Raw genomic sequence first — 20632 nt, forward strand, 5'->3', positions numbered from 1 at the left:
TAAATAATGGACCGTTGCTATGGATGCAGTTTCAGACGTAGAATCTAACAGACCATTTTAAAATAATAAAATAATAATTAACTGTCTTATTACCCCCCCCGTGGGGTCTGATTAAACCTCAGAGTTCAGATGAGTCTTTCCTCAACAGTGAGAACCTGCTGGTGTTGGACATCTTCTTTGAGGCCCTGAACTATGAGACCATAGAGCAGAAGAAGGCCTACGAAGTGGCAGGACTTCTTGGTATGTCAGCCTTATTTCTCCTGCTTTCCCTCCATTATGGAGGGAACGTCCCTTCTAATATCTGTCTCTTATGTGCTTATGGGTTTCTTGTTCTAGGGGATATCGGCGGCCAAATGGGACTGTTTATTGGAGCGAGTATACTAACCATTCTGGAGCTATTTGACTACATCTATGAGGTGGGTGTTGAAGCCAAAAGGAAGGATGAATGTGTGTGTTTCACGAATAATGTTCCTATATGAGAGACTCAAGCCAAAGAACCAACCTCACTATCCTTAGCAAACATCAATTCAACTATTTTCTTAAAGGGGACAGATTATACCACCAGGTGTGAGTGTGATTAGCTAAGACAAGCCGAAAATCTGCCATCTCTTGACATCACAAGTGCCTAGATGTGTGCTGGATAGATCAGTCTACCAGCCTATCCAGTGGACTGTAGCAAACGCCTCTCATCTATCCGTCATACATCTAGGTGACAGATTTTCCAAAACGGCTTGTAATGGCTAATCACACTCACACCTGGTGGTATAATATGTCACCTTCAATCTTTATTCTAACTACCTTCTCTATCTACTGCTCTAACTTATCCCCCAAATATATTTTCTATTGGCTTCTGAAGCATGTTTTTGCTTTTCGGCGAGAGTGACGACTTGTGGTCTATTTCTTCCCCAGGTGCTAAAGTACAAGTTGTGCCGCTGCTCGGACAAGAAGAACAAGCATCTCAACGACAACAACAACGACCACGGAGCCGTGCTCGGCATGGACGACGTCAAGTGTCACGTCACCAACTTCCACTGATCCTCTGGCCGGCACCAACAGAGAGAGGAGAATGTGTTATACTGTGTGTGCCTGCTTTAGGGTCATCATGCTTCACACAGGGTTTAGGTGCGGACGCTATCTGGATAGATTCATCATTACGTCTCATTTAGATGCTGCATCGGCCTAGGTAGACACCTTTGCAAAAGACAGGGACGTAACCATTTACAGAACCATTTGCTGTGGCTCAGCTGGTGATGCCCTTCATCGGGTGTGTTATCACACAGGTGATGTGATACCATGGTGTCAGCTCCCCCGGTATATTTGGGTTTGAATATTTATTGTTATTATTATATGAGTTAAGAATTTGGGTTTCAGTGTCGCATGCACATTTCTTTTAATTATTACTTTTATACATTTAGTATATTCATTATTTATTTATGTTCCTATTTGTATCATCCAAAAAGTAATTTCTGTATCGTTGTTTTATATCAGTCCTGCCCTATTTTGTCAAGAAACTACCTCATCTTTCAAGGCAGAGAAATTGTAAGAAAGATTAAACTAATTATGGTTGAGGAATAAATTGAAAATGATTCCTGGCATGGGAATATATCATATACAACTCATAAATTGTTTTCATCAAGAATGAAAAGATAAAAACAAATCATAGTTCAGTTGATAAAAAAAAAAAAATCTGATGCTATGGAATCAGTTTACCTTGGGTGACAATCAATACAAACATTCAAAATGACAAGGGTTTAAAGGGCACATCGGGCACATGAAACCAAACAATATTGAAATTGAAATGTAGACAACATCTATTTGTTGTCTTTCCAACAAGCTATTTAAAGGGTTTTACACATTTGCCATGAGAGACTTTAAGATGTACGTCATTGCAAACCGATCTATTTTCTTTGTTGATATTCAATGCTGAATGTGTTCAGGTTTCCTCTGTATCCACAGGGCTCCTCGCTTGCATGACACATTGTGCTGTTGCGTTTTCATTTACAGTGAGCAGTATATCGGCATGCCTATCTGCTGAATGTTTCATCACTGTGTGTCTGTTTTTTTGTGTATGATTTGTGTGTGTGTGTGGGTGTGGGCTATGTATGTGTGTGTGCATGCATGTGGGTTTTTAACAGACGTAAGTTAAGTATGATTATTTTCGTTTCCTGTATGTCTGTAATTCAAATTGTTAGTACTCTGCAAGCAGAGATTTGGTTCTAATGGTGTATGTATTCCTATAATGTGTGTGTGTGTGTGTGTGTGTGTGTGTGTGTGTGTGTGTGTGTGTGTGTGTGTGTGTGTGTGTGTGTGTGTGTGTGTGTGTGTGTGTGTGTGTGTGTGTGTGTGTGTACGTGTGTGTGTGTGTGTGTGTGTGTGTGTGTGTACGCTAGGCGGCTTCTATGAGGGGAATCAGAACATACTATACTATTGACAATGAACACTACTGTACTCTAATGGGACCTCTTAACACTCGCTAAAGCTATACTGTGTACTGCTATTATTAAGCACAACAGTAAATCAACTCTAAAAAAAGATGTAAATATTCCAATGGCTGTGGATCGCATTGTTTGTAATGTGCTACTCTGTCTATTATTGTACTTGTTGCAACTGAATATAAACTATGTATGTATTTAGTTATAAATGCTGCTCATTAATGAATTATTCTAATTCAACCATATGTACCAATAATATATTGGTAGAATCACCTGTGTGTTAATTAAGTTAAAAGCTGTCCTTAATTAAAAGAGTCTCCTCGCTGGGAATAATATTAGCTTGGGGCTGCAGGCTGGAACGCTTTGGGAACTGCTATGAATTCCAATTAAAAAAAAATCATTTATAATAGTTAATCACGTGTAAAGGGGTTGACAGGGGTCAAAAATGTCTAAATTGAAACAGGCATTCAAAAATGCAATGGCTCCTTATAGGGTCGATAAATAGTGCTCAATCTTTTTTGAACACTGTCTTACTGTAACACAACGGGGTCCTTTGTTGGGATATCAAAGAATAAAATGCTTCTTTGAGCTGATTGAATCGGTCTAGCCACACTTCCGAATCATGTTTATGCAACAGGGAAATCCTTATTCCGGACCATGCTGTGAGAAAGACATAAATAGGAAAGTCATGATGCAGAGCTGCCAACTCTGACGCAAATCACCCTCTTCACACGTTCTCACTTCACAACTCCTTCACTTTGAACTTTTTCAATATTATATCCTAGGTTAGCACCTTGCAGTGCTCTTTGAAGTCTACTCAACCTTTACAGAGTCACACGGTAGCAACAACGGCCCGCTGAACCACTATGAGGTTAAGCCGTCCTGTAGGCAACGTCACTTGCTTTTCATAGTCATAAATTGTTGCAAGTTGACAGTGGCGTAAGAGGGTCATAGAGGTCCCAGGTGCAATCATGTTAATGAGCCCCACTACTGCCCAATACAAATGTATTCTAAATGTATAGATTGGTCAAAATCCCATTTGAACAAATACTACAAGGCACAGAAGTCCATGTCAACGGCGTGCGACAATTCATTCGGTGTCAAAGCAACACGCCTCTGGAACATCCTTCCCAAAGATGTAAACAGCCAAACCACTCTGGATGCCTTCAAAATCGCCCTCGGAGGATTCCTGAAACAGTTCCCGGATAGGCCGCCAGCAACGGGGTACACTCCTCCAAACAGCAACTCACTTCTTGACTGGAGTGCTGCTGGAGGACATGGAGTATGTGCGTGACACAGATCCCAGCTGCAATCCCTGCCAAACTCATCAAAATGTATCAAAATGTATGTACAATTAGATACAATTACATGTGTAAATGTGCGGGTTACTTCAAACTAACAAATTGATTAATGTTCAACAGAAAATTGTATATCATATAATATCATTTGTTTAGTTCAGTCAAATGCAGGTTGCTTTCTGGGGTATCTGATAGGGGTTCTGAGATACAAATTCTAGACCTATGGGCATGTTTAACACATACGGTGCAGTGATAAAAAAATAAGTTGATCAAGTCAACTAAAAAGCAAATATAAATATATATGAAACTTGGGAAATTTGTAGTCATGATTTCAGCGCCAATTTCGAGTCAGAATGCCCCCCAAACAATGTGCCCCTGAAATCTCACTGAAAGGTTTTCTGAAGAAAAATATATTCAGGGCTTGATCAGCGTCAATGCATGTCACGCCTGAATCAGAGTTGCTGTCATCTTATTGACCTTTAGAAGGCCATACTGCTCGACCGGGCCATACACTTGGCACCAGTCTGTGGGAGGTTCCGTTAATCATCTAATCGGCCAATTAGAGCAGAGCTCCGCCGTCGGTTTCCACGCCCACATTGCGGGCAGTAGTACTAGTCGCGCTCTGCCTCAGTTGGTAAAGGCACCCTTTCTGTCATTCATTGCATTAACTATGGCAGCTCCAAAGAAAGTGTGCATCATTGGCTCTGGAAATTGGTAAGTGCATATGTTAATATAAGGATGTGTTGCTACTGCCTCAAAGTAAGCGAAATGATCAGTACCCTTTGCAATTGACGCAGTGTTTGATTCTCCTGGACCAACACTTGTATGTGAACCGCTAGCAATAAATTGCTAATATTCTGAGAAGAGCCGACCGTTTTTAACTTGTATTTTACCGCTTTGTTTGGAGGTTTGCTCACCGGGTTAGCTTGGATTATGATCACACAGTTGCCCATTTTTTATTTTCGCACAGTAACTCGTGACTTGGTCACTGCGATGTCCATGTTATCGTCGTGCTACATAAGATGGGTATGAATGGCGAGCAGGCTGCGAGGATCCTCAATTGTTGCGTTATCCCGGCTAAATAAATACTGTGTCCGGTCTCTTACTTTCTATTATCGCTGTAGGACATTTAACAGTCCCTCGAGCGAGAAGCATACGACCATTATAATGACAACAACAATGTAGGCCAACATTGATAAGAAGGATGAATATTGAGTAATTAAATTAAAATAAATAATGTCACGGAGACGGGATCCATCTATCAGAAGTACTTGTCTCTCGCCCCTCCACCCTTTTAACTGAAAGTTCCACCCTCTCTCTCCAATAACGCTCACTTGGGGCACCCTGTTCCAGGGTAAATGGCGAGGAGTGCGTGCTCTGATCATGGCTCCAGTTTACACATTGCATAACAACACACCGATAGCTGCAGATGTACCACGTCTGTGGGATTCGGACACAATTGCCCGAACAGTTCTATTTATTATGTAATAACCCACGCTATCACTCTATATATTATATGCTATCGATTATCTGTGACACTTATTTGCACTTAATGATCTGCATTGTCCATTACGCAAAGCTCAAAGTCTTCACAAGTTGTGGCTGAAAGGAGACGTACAAAGAACACATCGGGCTCACCCTTTGTGACCCCTATAATCCAGGGCATTATTCGATCATTTTTGGTCAGCTCTGTTAACCAAGGATAACTTTTGACTAGGATTAAAAGCAGAGATTCACCTGATTGTGTGTAAATGATGGAGGCACATTTTCAATCACATTTTTTAACACTTATGCAATCAGCCTCTCATTGCATCCATTTTGATTATGCTTTCTAACACATATATTTATCTTTCACCATTAAGGGGTTCGGCCATTGCCAAGATCATTGGAAGCAATGCTGCTACTAATACAAAGTTTGACAACACCGTCAATATGTGGGTGTTTGAGGAGATGGTTAATGACCGTAAACTGACAGAGATTATCAACACTGACCATGAAAATGTGAAGTACCTCCCTGGGCACAAACTTCCATCCAATGTAGTAAGTAATACTCGCACAGTAAGGCTTACCTTATGATGTTCCTGTTTGTTGTGAAAATAGACTGTTGAATATATCATCCTTGTTGTTTTGCATACATTTAATATATTCAACCTGAATGCAAGAAAGCATCCAGTTAAATGTTGTCTTGCTTTTTGCGAAATGTTTTATTGCGCAATGTTCATTAACTGCCATTCCGCAATGCATTAATACCGTTGTCATTTCCTAATCATTTGAGCTATTTGCGCATGATCCAACTAAGGGTGATGTAACACCAGCTGTAATAGTAGATTTATTGACCCCTCCCTTCACGCTTCCTTCCGCCCATTAGGTGGCTGTCCCTGACCTGGTGGATGCCACCCGTGAAGCAGACATCCTGGTGTTTGTGATCCCTCACCAGTTTATTGGCAGAGTGTGTGACACCATTAAGGGGAAGATAAAGAGTGACGCACTCGGAATGTCTCTAATCAAGGTAAGAACGGCTTACTGTGTGATGATTATCTGTGTGATGATACCGTGTTCAGAGGCCACTGCGATTGTGTGTCCCTAAAGCTTTAGGCAATCATTGATCGCCAGGCTCTGTTTGTAATTTGTTTGCAGGGGATGCCAAGTCTCAAACCTGGGGGAATTCTTGATGGAACTATTTCAATACAATTAAATAGTTTTGTTAAGATCCAAATTCTCTGCACAAAACCATAACTGGCAAGTTTTGTTTTTCTATTGCCTGAAGGTTATTTGTCTGGCGCTAACTAAACAAACTTATATTCAAATTATCCAAGTGGAAAACCTGGATAGAAAAAAAATGTTGTTTGGACAACCAATCCTTATTCTAAACATTACCACTATTCCAATATTGTAAAGTCTGCGTCAATGTATTGGTCTAGGATAGCCTGAAGCACTTTCACGTTCCTGTACCTTCTTCTTTAGTCATTAATTTGTCAATGTGCACCGTTTTAATCATCCTGAGCCCATTGTGTGGTTGTTGTTGTAGCTGTGCCAGCTAAAATAATCAAATCAACCCGTTGAACTGGCAATAAAGTCTAAGAACCAACATAACATGTCCAAGTGGAGGTTGGGTTCACGGTCAACCTGACCAAAGTTCTTTCTAACCCACAACTCTTTGATTTGAATAATTCTTGGTATTACTTTTTCCTTTTGATATTTTTTTCCAAAGGTCCCATGGCATGCTACTTTATCGATTTTTTTTTTTTAATATAATTATTAGTGGGCCCCTACCACAGTATTGGAAGACGTTCCCGAATTCAGCCGTGGTGCAGAATTACAGCCACTACGAGCCAGTCGCACATTGAGCTTGCCCCAATCACGCCGTTTCGGTGTCTGTGGCTTTAGTGCAAATAAGGAGGAGAGAGGTGATTCAAGGAGGAGGGTAGGGGTGTGGCCCTGAGCAGCTTGCGGCCATGGAACCATGCACTGTTTACAGTGGATGTATCGCAACGGCGAGGCGCACACAGCCTTTGGCCATGTTCTGTAAATATTCGGGAGTCCTGGAGCTCTATATCTAAATAATATCATATTATACATAGATATCTAAATAAAGAAGTGTTGGCCTACAATACTTGCGTTACAGTCCTGGAGCTCTATATCAAAATAATTTCATATAGCCTAATAGGCCTACATATCATATAATACATATTATCACGGCCAAAAGCTTTGTGCGCCTCCAGACGATATCGTGAATCACAAACGACTGCGTCGGGTTCTCTGACTCTGGTTCTTCCACTTCTACATCAATCTGAAGTAGACCGAACTGCCGGCTTCCCGCTGCTGGGCGGTGGTGGTGCCTCGCAGCGGCGGGCAGCGGGGCTCAACGATGGCTGTGATAACCCCCACTACAGTCTCGTTGTGGACATACCAGAGACGTCAAAGAACTGACGTGTTATGCACCATGACACCAACAGCAGAACGGTTATCAAAATTACAAAGCAGTGTACAACACTTGCGTTACAGTCCTGAAGCTCTATATCTATGCGCCTCCAGACGATATTATGAATCACAAACGACTGCGTCGGGTTCTCCGACGTCTCTGGCTCTTCCACTTCCACATCAATCTGAAGTAGACTGAACCGCGCGCTGCCCGCTGTCCGTTGCCGGGTGGTGGTGCCTCTCGGCAGCGGGCAGCGGGGCTCAACGATGGCTGTGATGATAACCCCCACTACAGTCTCGTTGTGGAAATACGAGAGACGTCAGAGAACCGACGTTTAATGCGCCATAACGCCAACAGCAGAACGGTTATCCAAATAACAAAGAAGTGTACAACACTTGGTGGTCCAAATTCTCTGGCCGGGCAAGGCAGAGAAAGGGGAGGTAGCTTGGCCCCTTATGATGACCTATGGGGCCACATTCCAAACCCGCGCTTGAGCTTCCATTTTTTTTCAAATCAAACAGGATACCTAGTGCTCCTGTTACACCGAACGCAAGTTTTAGCCACTGAGGGACGATAGGTAGGCTAGGGGAACTCGTAATAATGCTAGAAACCCTCATAAAGTGAGATTTTCATGCCATGGGATATTTTAATCCTTCTATGTGTCAATATGTCCATTCTTTGTATATTTGTTTAGCTTGTGTATCTTTTTAGCTTGGATCTTCTTGTTTTTCTTGTATCCACTTGTTTCCATTATGTGCGGTATGTTGTGCTGCAGGGTGTGGACGAGGGGCCTGATGGACTGAAGCTCATCTCAGAGGTGATCCAGGAGAAGCTCAGCATCACCATGAGTGTGCTCATGGGGGCCAACATCGCCAATGAGGTCGCCGACGAGAAGTTCTGCGAGACCACCATCGGTGAGGGACCGCTGCAGAACTCCTGAAGCTCATGAGACGGAATTCGTTCTTTCTCTTAATCTCTCCTAATGCACACCTCATGGTAACTGAAGTAGACGGTTCGGTAAATAAGTGGCTAGGCTTTGACCTTTTTGGATTATGACCTGGCTGTTCGGTTAAACATTTTGAAATCATGATACACATGCAAAACTGCTTGTTATTAGAATGGCAGTCAAATATTAACACCAGTGCGTCAATGTCTAATCAGGGTTGTACAACAAGATGCCTCTAAATGCCACGTTTCTTGGTGTGATGAAATTGTTTGCGTTGTTATTTGTTGTCGTCTGCTCGGTCATAGGGGGCATAATGTATGTACTGGTTTTCTTTCTGTCCAGGCTGTAAGAATGAGCAGCACGGAGCTCTGCTGAAGGAGCTCATGCAGACCGATAACTTCCGGGTCACCGTGGTGGAGGAGTGTGATGTGGTGGAGATCTGCGGGGCACTCAAGGTGGGCATCGAGTCTCCCGTTGAAATGACAGAAAACCATACGCCGATTTAGCTGTTTGTGTGTCCTTACCCTCGTTTTGCTGCCGTCTCTTCCCCGTCGGGTGGCAGAACATCGTGGCGGTGGGCGCGGGGTTCTGCGACGGCCTGGGCTTCGGGGACAACACCAAGGCGGCGGTGATCCGCCTGGGTCTCATGGAGATGATCGCCTTCGCACGCATCTTCTGCACTGCCGGGCCCGTCTCCTCGGCAACGTTCCTGGAGAGCTGCGGCGTTGCCGACCTCATCACCACCTGCTACGGCGGTCGCAACCGCAAGGTGGCCGAGGCCTTCGCCAAGACGGGCAAGGTGAGACGTCTGGTCCGGGGGGGGGGGGGGGGGGTCCTTGTCCTTGTCCTTGGTCCAAGAAAGGCCCCTTTTTATTATTTATTAAATATTACAACCAAGGCTAGTATACAGACTTTTGGGTCAGATCGAGGAATGTTTTGATTTGAATGTGTTTCGATTGTTTTTATTGCTCAGTCCATCGAGGAGCTGGAGAAGGAAATGCTCAACGGTCAGAAGCTGCAGGGACCGGCCACGGCCGCCGAGGTCAACCTCATCCTGAAGCACAAAAACCTCATCGACAAGTAAGGGATGGGCCAATAGCAGACACCCGATACTGACCATTCTGAAGTGTCTATCTTAAGACTTTGGTACTATTACAGTACTCAACAGTTCAACTCTCTGTCTCTCTAGGTTCCCACTGTTCAACGCAGTATATCAGATCTGCTACCAGGGCCACCCTGTCACAGAGTTCATAACCTGTCTGCAGAACCACCCGGAGCACATGTAACAGATAACCGAGCCAAGAGCCTCCCTACTCTGTGAGAGAGAGAGAGAGAGGGCCATCGGTCGCACCTCACCTGTTAAAACTGTTACAAGATCAGTTGGATTTGAGCCACTACCATCTAGCTCCACAGCTAGGTCGGCACAGGTGAGAGGAATAGCTGGTTCCTCTTGGAGGGTTTGGATGCATCCGTCTTGAGCATATTGAGCTGTAGCTAAACAATCTCCTCCTGCCAATATAAATATATATATACATAAAGATTCTTTTTGTATCAACTTTTTCCAAGTGCTTTTGGTCCATCATCTCAACCCATCCCAGTACAGGAAGTTGAAGGGTCAGTACGGGAGCAATCGATTTTTGTGGTCGTGTGGTACTTTCTCTTAGGTCTTAATCATTTTAAATGTAATCAAAATGCATGTTTTATTTTTGTCTTGTGACTGTGTGTACATAAAGCCTTACTAAACATAGCTAGCACTTTGCTAGCTATATCACCTGATTAGCAAACCAGGGCCCGTACCATGAACGGTTCTGAAGCAAGATAACTTGTTTTTGAATCGTCTCAGGGGGGCAAGGGTCAGTTAAACCGGTTTTAACTCAGCCCTTGAATTGATCAAGCTGGGGTTGAGATTTTGAAAAGGGATAAGTATGTCCTCTGTGATTTGTTTTTCTGTGGGAGGGAAACTCCAGTGTGTCAAACAAGTAGTTAACTCCGTCCAAGTTTGTGTACCACTTTTCGGTTGGCCTACTATTGTGATTTGCTGGCGTATGCATATACGTTTTTCTTGAGTATCAAAGCATATTGGTTAGTGGATTGAAAGGTCCCAACTGTATGTCTTGACTGACTGTAACGTCACCTAGCAACCTGCAGATATGAAGTGCCTTACTAATGCATTGTTGCTCAGTCTTTGGTTGTTCCTCTCCTTTGTGATCCCAGAGACTTGCTTTCTAAATGTCTCTATGGTTTGGCTGTGTCGGTTCACCATGACCTTGCCTTTGGGTGGTAACGCATTAATAGTTGTGTCATGAATATTATGTTAAAACAAAGAAATCTGCCTTTTGATATCAACTAATGTGCTTAATGTCATCGGTTGGATAATATTTAATGGAAATAAAATGCCTTGATTAATCTGATTCCAGAGTTGTTATTGACTGCCTATTGAGTATTCAGTGGGAATCCTGCCTGGGGCTGAGATTAGACTCCATGGTCTTGGAGCATAAAGGAGTTTCTTGTAGCAGCTGGAATGTGGTGCGTGCATATAGAGCGGTCCCCACATGACCTCTATGGACTTAATGGGGATCCATCACTGGCAGTGAATCAAATGGACCATTCAAGCTTGAATTAATGTAGGCATTTAGGGTTGAAGTATTTTGAATTCTTATACTTTTGCAGCAAGGTGCAAATATGAATAACCCCTTAAACTCCTGACATTAATGTAATTAAGAAAATCCAAAACAACTTTTTCTCCTTACCATTAAACAGTGCTGATTAAGAATTGACAAACAACTGCCAAGGATGATGCTTGTTTTAATCTTGCCCTGTCGTCCAGTCTTTGTAGCTGTGATGAACGAGCGTATTATGGGGTCTACTCAAATTCAGCCCTAGATGATCCCCCCCCCCCAAAACAAAGAAAAAATACAACTTTGACACCATGTCAATGAAAGACTTGTTTATTGAAAGGTAATTAATCTAGTGTGCCAAATAAACTTGACTGTATACCAGCAATACAAACCCTCTTAATTGACCCCCCCCCCCCGTTTCAAATTTGGAATGATCAGCAACTTAAATATGCTTTTTGAGAAATGTAAACAAAAACAAGGGATTGACCAGAGGGAGCTGACAAAACACTGGGTTTGTGTCCGTTAGGCGTGGTTAAGACTGCTCATGTATCAACGCTAGAGAGAAGCTGGAACAATATGAAATACAATTCAAGCTCACACGGCCACAGAATGGATGCTGTGCACAGCCTTGGTTCATTGGTCCCAAGCAGCAGAAGCGGGAGCCTAAAATATACAATGCAAGAAAGAATCATAATAATCCGCTAATCAGGATTCGCAGCCAAAGCACCCCATATTCATACAATCTCAAAGTCTATATACATGTTATAGTAACAGCTGGTGGACAATCTACTTTGTTGTCTGCTCGGTGACCTTTGTTTGGTAAAGTGGTAAACACCCGGGTCACGGCTCCGTTAAGTGCTTTCTGTGTGTAATGCATTGCTCTCATCCCCTTTTCCTACTCATGGCAGATGCACTGGACACTTTCTAAGTTCATAATTTACCAAGCAACATACAAACCTATATCCAAGATATTAATGAGTATAATTATTGCCTTTCTAATACAGACCCACCATAATTTTTTGTGGGGATGCCATGAAAGCCTTATTGCTACGTTAATTTGAAGAAGCCTTGAATAGTAAACATTATAGTTATGGTATTATATGAAGACACAAAATATAGTTCAACAGTTTCTAACAAACTGGCCCCAGCGTACTGACTGAGCATAAACACGAATACCACACCTGAGAATCCTGCTATGCACCTTGTACATAATAATAATAATAATCCACAAAGCCTCTTGTTCATTAACTGGTAGGGATTCTTCCTGCGACATGAGACACTGTTCCAGGCCCCCCAGCCTGCGCTGCGCTCCCGGCAGACCGCCCTCTGGTCCCCCCTCCAGGCCTCTGGTGGAAGCACGCCCCCGCCGGGCTCACAGTCTGTGGGGGTTGACCCATCTGTAGGTGCCCTCGTAGCGGAAGCCCACCTTCTTGGAGAGCTCGTCCGCCTCCGTCGGCCCGCGACTGGGGGAGGGGAGGAAGGGTCGCAAGATTTCGAGGTGAAGATACTTGATCACGAAAACACAACACTAATTTAAGAACACTAAAAACGGCTAGAAAAAGAGTTCCCCTTCGGGGCTTTGTGCATAGAGGTATGGGGACAGCGGTGCAGGTAGTGTGAAGGTATGTCTGTTGGAGTAAACTGGATATCTCACCTTCCATATTTATAAGGGACAGGTTTCGGTTTCTCGTTCTCGATCTGGTGAAGGATGGGCGTGAAGATCCTCCAGGCCTCCCTCAACTCATCACTGAGAGGAGCACAGAGGCAGAGTCACTAGAACCAGGTTCAAAACACATTCTTCCAATACGACCTATTCAATCTAATGAAGGGTCAAATTCAATCTTATTTCACACAAAGCACAACCCCATGGCATGCCAATATGACCCATAATCAACTGATGGCTGCCTCCTGTGATGGATCAAATAAAACCAAATAACTCAACGCACCTGCGAACAAAGTGCATCTGGCTGCCGCAGAACACGTCCAGGATGAGCCGCTCGTAGGCGTCTGGCAGCTTCACATCCTGAGGACAGACAGAACTCCTGTTTAAAGACGCAATGGATAACATTCCAACTCGCTTGTATGAACCTGTACGTGAAGTCAATGCTGATCACTGGGGATTTCAATAATGCCTTCAAGTGTATGACATTCTATAACTGTCTACAAAACAAAAAGGCCTGCTAGGCTGTTACGCTTTTGTTTACAAACACGTCCTGCTGCAGGGGCTCATCTTACTATGGACCGTCCCTAAACCTGTTCCACTCACGCCACAGACACAGCCGGGTAACACCGAGTCCATCACTTCGCCTCACATTGCTGCTCAGCAAGTTAGAGCGGACAGAAACTGGTTATTCCGGGGTTTTTTAATTCTGAAATCCTCCCACCCACTCAGTGGGAGGATTTCAGAATGAAAAAAAAAAACGGTGTGCCCAATCTAACACAATGTGACTTTAATTTAGTCGGAAAAACCAAAATGGTTTGTCTTTTGATGAACCCCTAGCACGCCGCAACAGCCCCCAATGCGCCCCAGCGTTCCCCACCTTGTAGCGGCTCTTGTAGGTGAGGTCAAGCTCCGTCTCCTCGGGGCTGAAGTACACGCCGGGCTTCTTGCTCATCATCTTGGCGTAGACGGCCTCGTTGGGCTGCACGCGTATCACAAGCTCGTTCCTGCGGCACTGCTTCCCGAAGATGTCCCCGGGCACGTCGGTGAACTGCAGTCGCACCTCCGCCTTGCGCTCGTTCAGGGCCTTCCCGCAGCGCAGGATGAAGGGCACGCCTGGGGAGGGAGAGGAGGACGGTCGGTGGCAGACAGAAAGGAGCGTTCAAGAAAGATAACTAAAAATATCATTCCCATCCTATTCCATCATTCATGATAAAAATTGGCACATTTCCATGTACATTCCTAAATATGCATCTATTAGCAGCTTATCAAATCAATGTTTTCCTATAAGTTTGATACAGTTCTGTGCATATTTATGGCTTTTTGGACAGCTTCCGCAGTTCACAGTGGAGCTCTCTTGAAAGCAATGTTTTTCTATCATTTTAAATATAATTTGAGGTAGACAAACGTCCCTTTGGTTGAAAACATAACCAAAAGATGAGAAGGCCAGCGTGACTTGAGAGGATTTGTAAAGGCTGTGGGGTAAGAATGACATGGTTCTGTAGAGAAGACATGGTTATGTACCGTCCCATCGCTCGTTGTGCACATAGAGAACAGCCGTGGCGAACGTGGCCTGGGTTGAACCCTTGGGAACCGTGGGGTCGTCCAGGTAACTCAGCTTGGCGTCCCCCTCTCCATCGGGGTCCCCCTCGTACTGGCCCAGCACCACGTCCGACATGGTGACCGGGGTGATGCACTTCAGCACTTTCACCTGCAGGGGGCGCAAAGGTCAGATAAAAAAATACTGTGAAGAAAAACAGCCTGGGGGGGTTCTGATTATTTTGGTGAGCAGATGAGCAAGATCCATTTGATCTGGTGATGTGGTCGTGGGTTGACAAGTCACAGTTCTTGGTAATGTGACGTGGTCGTGACGGAATCGCACCTTCTCGTCCCTGACGTCGTCTGAACTGGTTGAAGCCGGCTTCTCCATGGCAACAAGGCAGAGGATTTGGAGCAAATGGTTTTGCATGACATCACTGGACGGCGTGGAAGGAACCGAATACAACAGGTGTTGGGACAAAAGAGGTGCGGGAGGAGGACATAATCAGCATGACGAACACAGTTCCATGTATCAATCAGCCCATTGATAAACGGTCAACAGAGGCATTGTAAAAGGACAATGGCTCCTGGGTGTGAGGTTATTTGGATTTCATCCGCTCACCGGATGATGCCAAAATCATCAAAGTAGCCCCCTCGCCCCTGGGTGCCGAAGGGTTCTTTGAAGGTGAGGACCACACTGGCAATGCTGTCCCGGTTCCAGATGGGCCCAAAGATGCGATTGCCGAACCTGAAACACAGCGACAACGGCCCCAATGGGTCATAAGCATGCAGGGGCCCACAGACCACTGTGGGGCCATACCGCTTGGTTTCGTTCCAAAATTAAATCTTTATTATTAATTTGTTTTTTAATTACTATTACATTTAGATCCATTGCCGCAAGGTCTAAAATGTGGAACAGGAGTGACTCATTGCCACTGTAATGTACGTGTGAACTGTAACATATGAAGAGTGGGATATGCAAATAAGTCTCTGATTATGTTGACATAGAACTAAAATTAAATTAATTAAATGTAGAAACCATATATTGCATACACGATAATGCAATAGAAGGAAGGGCAATATCTTCTCTGAGAGGTGAGGGGTTTCCCAGCTCACCTGAGCACCATGAGGTTCTGCACCATCTCCTTGCCCAGGTAGTGGTCGATGCGGTAGATCTGGTCTTCGGTGAACAGCGAGGAGAGGTGAGTGGACAGCTCCTCAGAGCTCGCCAGGTCCCGCCCGAACGGCTTCTCCACGATAATCCTGGTCCAGCCTCTGTACGGCACGCACACACACAAACACACCTTTATTATCTTCCTGAGGTCATGTCCCATTAATAAGGCATGAGTGGATTTCTGATTAGCACATCTTTTCCTGGTGAGCGAGAGAGAGCAAGATCAATTTGATTAAAGGGGATAATTAGAGCACAACAAACAGGGTAAAGATGAGAAAATAACACATCAACATTGAAATACAGCCACAGACACTGACCGTAAGACATAGATATATACAGGGGGGATTATAGTAGAATAGCTTGGGTCTTAGTGTTCCGGCCGAGAAGGTAAGTGTCCAATGTCCAGGGTCTACAGGTAGGCTGTGCGGTCATTGGATGCAGATGCAAACATTCCCTGAATGCTTGTTACACGACCTGCGTCTGATTTCACCACAGGTGATCTTTGCTAGAAGCACGTGCTCAGGTAATCAATAACAGAATAGGATCAAACACAAAGAGAAGGAGTTGGCGTGCACTCACTTGGTGCTCATACAGTGGTGCTTGATGTTCTTGCTGACGTCGTGGTAGACGGTGGGCGGCAGGGCCATGTAGAAGAGGCGATTGGCGTCCACGCCGCCCGGCAGTGTTTGGATGTGCGTGTGCAACTTGGCGAAGGAGTCCTCTTCCGCGTAGCGCCCGCTGATGTACGTGTTGCGGCTGAAGAACTCCTTCAGCTTCTCCGCCTCAGAGTCCACTGCCTGGGGGAGGCAGAGAGGGCAGGCTAAGAGGGGGAACGGGATTGCAAGCGTTACACCGGTCTGACGCTGGGCGATTTCCGGTCTCTGACTTCCTGCGAGCTGTGAGTGCTTGCTTAACAGTCCCCAGAGGGAGTGGAATTACAAAACGAGAAAATGATATTCAAAGCGATATCCCATTTTTTTTTTTACAGAAACAGAAATCCCTCTTTCCATGCAACTAAAAGTCCCGCCCTCTCTTTTTCTCCCTCACCAATAACACTCATTTGAAGCATCCCGTTCCTGGCATTCAGCCGTGACATGAGAACAGGGAAAAGGAAAACATGTTGTTTTTATTTTTTATATGAAGACAAATGCACCCCACAGTGGCCCCTCCCGCGGGAGGAGGGGAGCGTGGCGGAGAGCGAGCGAGTGTTTATACCTTCAGGTAAGGCATGCAGGCGGCACGGATGGCATCCACGGTCAGCGCCGTGCGGGCAAAGCCCACAAAGTAGGTCTCCTCTGGGAGGAGGCCGTCCCTGAACAGCCACCTGGCAGAGGGACACATCATCCAGAGGTTTGGTTGTAGGAAAGGCAGAGAGACACAATTGATCAAACTGTTGACCTCGAAAGTCACAAGAGCAGAATGGCATCTGGCAGTCTAGGTTGATAGGGGATCATTAGCAGTGGGGACCCATGCTTTGTGGCAAGTCTGAAAAACAATGTCAGATTTACTACCCTGTTAACCAGACGGTGTATATGTCTTTCTTCAAAACATTCATTTTTTAAGTTGATTTCATTTTAACCATTATTTTCCTGTCTTTAAATGATATAATGGCTCATCCGATCATGACTCACCATAAAGTGGGGTAGATTTTCTTCTTGGCTAGGTCCCCCTGTAAAAGGAGAACACGGTTAAAGTTGCACCAACATGGTTATTACACACAGGCTAGGTGGGGCTATTGCAAAGGGCCTGTGGGATCATTGCAGCACTTAAGAAGGACTGATGCATGCTTCCAATTGAACAAGCCACTGTTTGTGTGAGGCTGTGAAACAAGTGATTAACTAATGGCCAACAGGTGAGTGTAGTTGCCTATACACATTTAAAACAATGTCAATCATGAACATCAACATGAACCCCATAATGTGGAGGGCAGACCATAAAATCCGAGCTAAGGAAAATGTCTGGACACAGATGAATGGTATCATATGACAGCAAAGGTCCAATGATTTAAATAACTAATAGCACAAAAAACATGCTCCACATTTCATGTAATCTTCAAAGTCTAGACATTTAATAGCCTGATGAATTGACATAAGCATTGGATACATGTCTATTCATCTAGCAATTTAATAGCCTGATGAATAGACATAAACAATGGATGTCTAAAATGAATCCTCCTATCCTGCTGCACTACTTAGGTAAATCCAACAAAAATGACAGCTTACACGTTAACAGAAACATATTCGACTTTCAAGTAAATAGTTGCAGTTATATTTTTTAAATGCCAGGGATTCAAATCTAAAAAACAGGTACAATCTTGATCTTGAATGTGACCACACCCGGAAGAAACATGCACACAAAAACACTGACAGCCAGTGACACTGCAAGAAATGTAACGGCAAGCCTTTCTTCAGCCCAGTACACCCAGCCTCAGGCAAACAGAGGTAAGGTATGACGGTGGATTGAAATAAACAACATTAATATGACCACAAATGTATTTTTTGATTTTTCCATTAAACTAAACAAGATGTTGGTATGAGCACTACAGTAAGTTAGTGAAAGGAAATTCCTAAAGACAGATCTAGACATGGATATTATATTATATTATCAAATAGGAAAAAGTGGGATTGGGTAGGCCAAGTGACTGAGGAAATAGAGGCTGGAGTCTGAGCACTTTATGGAATGAGGAAGTATTAAAACTATTTTGTCAGTTCCGTTAGGACAGAACATGTTGTAAGTGGAGCAACACGGAAACTGTGTTTTGCATAACCTGCTAGGCCAAGGGGAACCATTGGTCTACTTTCTATCTATATTCTTCAATTGGACTATATAATCTACACCTAATGATTGCACAAGCTCAGTGGAATCTGTTGACACACTTCCCCCAATATATGCAATTATGTGCTTGCTTTGTAGGCATTACAACACTCACTTGCTTGATGTGAGAACCTTTAGCCAGTAAAAATCGACCTGAACGACACCGCAATATGCGTGTGCTTAGTGCAGAACCCTGCAATATGTGTGTGATTTCATGCATGCGTGAATATGTGTGTAATTGCATCTATGCAAGTATTACATTTGGTGAAAACGCCTTTGCATTGAAACGTTTTGTAAACTTTGAATCCTGGCCATAGTTTGTCCTCCCATTTATTGTGTTCCTACTAATTCTCACCGACGCTCCCATGATGATGAAGACGTGGGCATCGGACTGCCTGAACTCCTCATCCTCATACAGCTCCTTCCTCAGCTGCCCGAACACCTCAGAGCGAGAGAGGGGGATGCTCATTTTCTCTACAGGGAACACAACAAAAGTAATTAGAACAAGAAGCACATTATCTGCCCTCCTGCCTCTCCCCACCGCTCACCATTCAGCAGAGGAATTCTTCAAGCATGTCCCCATTCTTCAGCTGCACCGTTACCTCAAAGATGCCCACATTTTTTATTGACCAAATCGTTTTTTTGTTATTATAAACACACACATAACCAGATTTGCCGGTAACGGCCACATTATCCCCAGCCTAAGGAGCAACTCATGGAAAGAAATTATGTTATGTTATATTATTCCAGGTGGAATAATTGACCCCTTAATATCCGTCCAATAAAAAGTAAATAATCCTTTAAAAAGAATATGCAGAGGAATTTATTAGAATGAGGATGATAGACTCTAGGTTATTTCTTAATATGTTAAGCTGCTTAATACGAGTTGTATAATACAAATTACCTTTAAATATCATCTTTATATTTACCTTTTTTGTATTTTACCTAATCCATGATCAATTCTGACTGGTGTTGAATATGAATGTATTTATCTTTTTATATTAATGTATATTGATTTAATTGAATATATATGAATGCAATTGGAGATTTGTCATTTAATGTGTTATGTGGGGTTAATGCGGATCCTTTAAATATAAAAATAAACAATCAGCAATGTTAATTGCAGTTTGCACACCATTACGATGATCATCGCATGAGTTATAATAAATATAGCTATTTAAAATGCTATGTAGGCTTTACACACATGGGTGGTTTGTTAGAAGCCAAATACAGCAACTGGAGTATCAGGATATTTGATATGTCATCATCATTGAAGTTGGTTGGCAGGGTGTATAAACGAGATTATTGATGAAGACATCATCTATAAACAGCATACAAGTATCACAGTTAACCAACAGGGTTCTCTCTGCACACTATTCTGTCATATGGTAATTTGCAGTTACTAGTCTTACTAAGTATAGACTACTTACCTTCCCCTTAACCCCACTGCCACCCACACCCACACACAAACAACTATAATTGTATTAGGTCAATCCCTGTCTCATCCCTATTTTAACAGAATAAATCGTTCTACGGCAACCTGAGAATCCTGCCAACTAGCATGGCGTTAAACCAGTATGTCACAGTGAATCACATTATGCATTAGTTTCTATGGGTGGTAATTGATGATCTCAATTATGAGCTGCATTCAAACCAGCTTACACACGAATAAACCCATGCTCGACTAACCTGCTAGGGCTAGGCTAAGAAAAGAGCCGGGTCACCAAGCTTAGGCACCAACTGTTACATGTTTGACAGCATGTTGAACAAATCATCGTATTCACTCATCATTCGCAGCTAGCAACCATAAGGCAGCCTTTCTTCTTTCTTTCTAAATACAATCGCGATAGCACCTCAAATAAACATAGCCTCATACTTACAGTGCTGGCCCGAACGATTTTATGGTGATCTGGTAATAAGCTGAACAACACCAACACCAGGGGTAAACTAAGTAATGACAGCCCACTACTGCTATGAAAGTCCGTGTGCGTTTTTCTTTGAAGCAATTGGAGCTACTTCCCTGTTTAAATGACAAGGCGGAATTCAGTGATTTTATTGGTTTAGGAGAAACTCACCAGCGCTCGCTCGACTTCCCATCGATGTCGCTGCCTATGATGTCACGCACCACACAGAGATGCGCCGAAGCTCCAGGGCGTTTAGTGGGCGGGGCTTAATGAGCGACCGCTTACCCAACCAAGAATAAAATACTCCACATGGCTCCACAGTTAT

The 20632-nt window shown here is 43.7% G+C and overlaps 3 protein-coding genes across 5 annotated transcripts in view; 2 read left to right on the forward strand and 1 right to left on the reverse strand.

The window, feature by feature from the left end:
* The window catches only part of LOC132472893 (acid-sensing ion channel 1-like), a 31073-nt gene extending 28039 nt beyond the window's left edge, over window positions 1–3034 (forward strand). Inside the window, exons 8-10 of one of the 2 annotated variants that reach the window (XM_060072843.1) lie at window positions 149–240; window positions 337–416; window positions 910–3034. In XM_060072843.1, coding sequence (XP_059928826.1) covers window positions 149–240; window positions 337–416; window positions 910–1035 — 298 coding nt within the window. In that variant the 3' untranslated portion in view covers window positions 1036–3034. Of the gene's footprint in view, window positions 1–148; window positions 417–909 lie in introns of both variants that reach the window. The other variant, XM_060072764.1, reaches the window with a different exon arrangement.
* A 1199-nt stretch (window positions 3035–4233) lies between these two features.
* LOC132472999 (glycerol-3-phosphate dehydrogenase [NAD(+)], cytoplasmic) lies at window positions 4234–11009 on the forward strand. Its single transcript, XM_060072947.1, has 8 exons — window positions 4234–4444; window positions 5593–5770; window positions 6099–6239; window positions 8428–8566; window positions 8941–9053; window positions 9161–9397; window positions 9572–9678; window positions 9788–11009. The coding sequence occupies exons 1-8, from the start codon at window positions 4401–4403 to the stop codon at window positions 9882–9884; spliced, it is 1056 nt and encodes a 351-aa protein (XP_059928930.1). The 5' UTR covers window positions 4234–4400; the 3' UTR covers window positions 9885–11009.
* Window positions 11010–11532: 523 nt separating this feature from the next.
* Window positions 11533–20632, reverse strand: LOC132473155 (glucose-6-phosphate 1-dehydrogenase). Of its 2 annotated transcripts, none has more exons than XM_060073186.1 (13): window positions 20479–20632; window positions 18759–18877; window positions 17221–17258; window positions 16805–16913; window positions 16169–16386; window positions 15532–15690; window positions 15038–15163; window positions 14759–14852; window positions 14401–14587; window positions 13757–13992; window positions 13163–13239; window positions 12871–12963; window positions 11533–12679 (listed from the first exon to the last, which is right to left on the reverse strand). In XM_060073186.1, the coding sequence occupies exons 1-13, from the start codon at window positions 20498–20500 to the stop codon at window positions 12589–12591; spliced, it is 1569 nt and encodes a 522-aa protein (XP_059929169.1). In that variant the 5' UTR covers window positions 20501–20632; the 3' UTR covers window positions 11533–12588. The 2 variants fall into 2 exon arrangements, with proteins under 2 accessions (XP_059929169.1, XP_059929243.1); XM_060073260.1 differs by lacking the exon at window positions 20479–20632 and adding an exon at window positions 20284–20446.

Source organism: Gadus macrocephalus, chromosome 1 (assembly GCF_031168955.1).
Source record: "Gadus macrocephalus chromosome 1, ASM3116895v1".
NCBI lineage: Eukaryota > Metazoa > Chordata > Actinopteri > Gadiformes > Gadidae > Gadus > Gadus macrocephalus.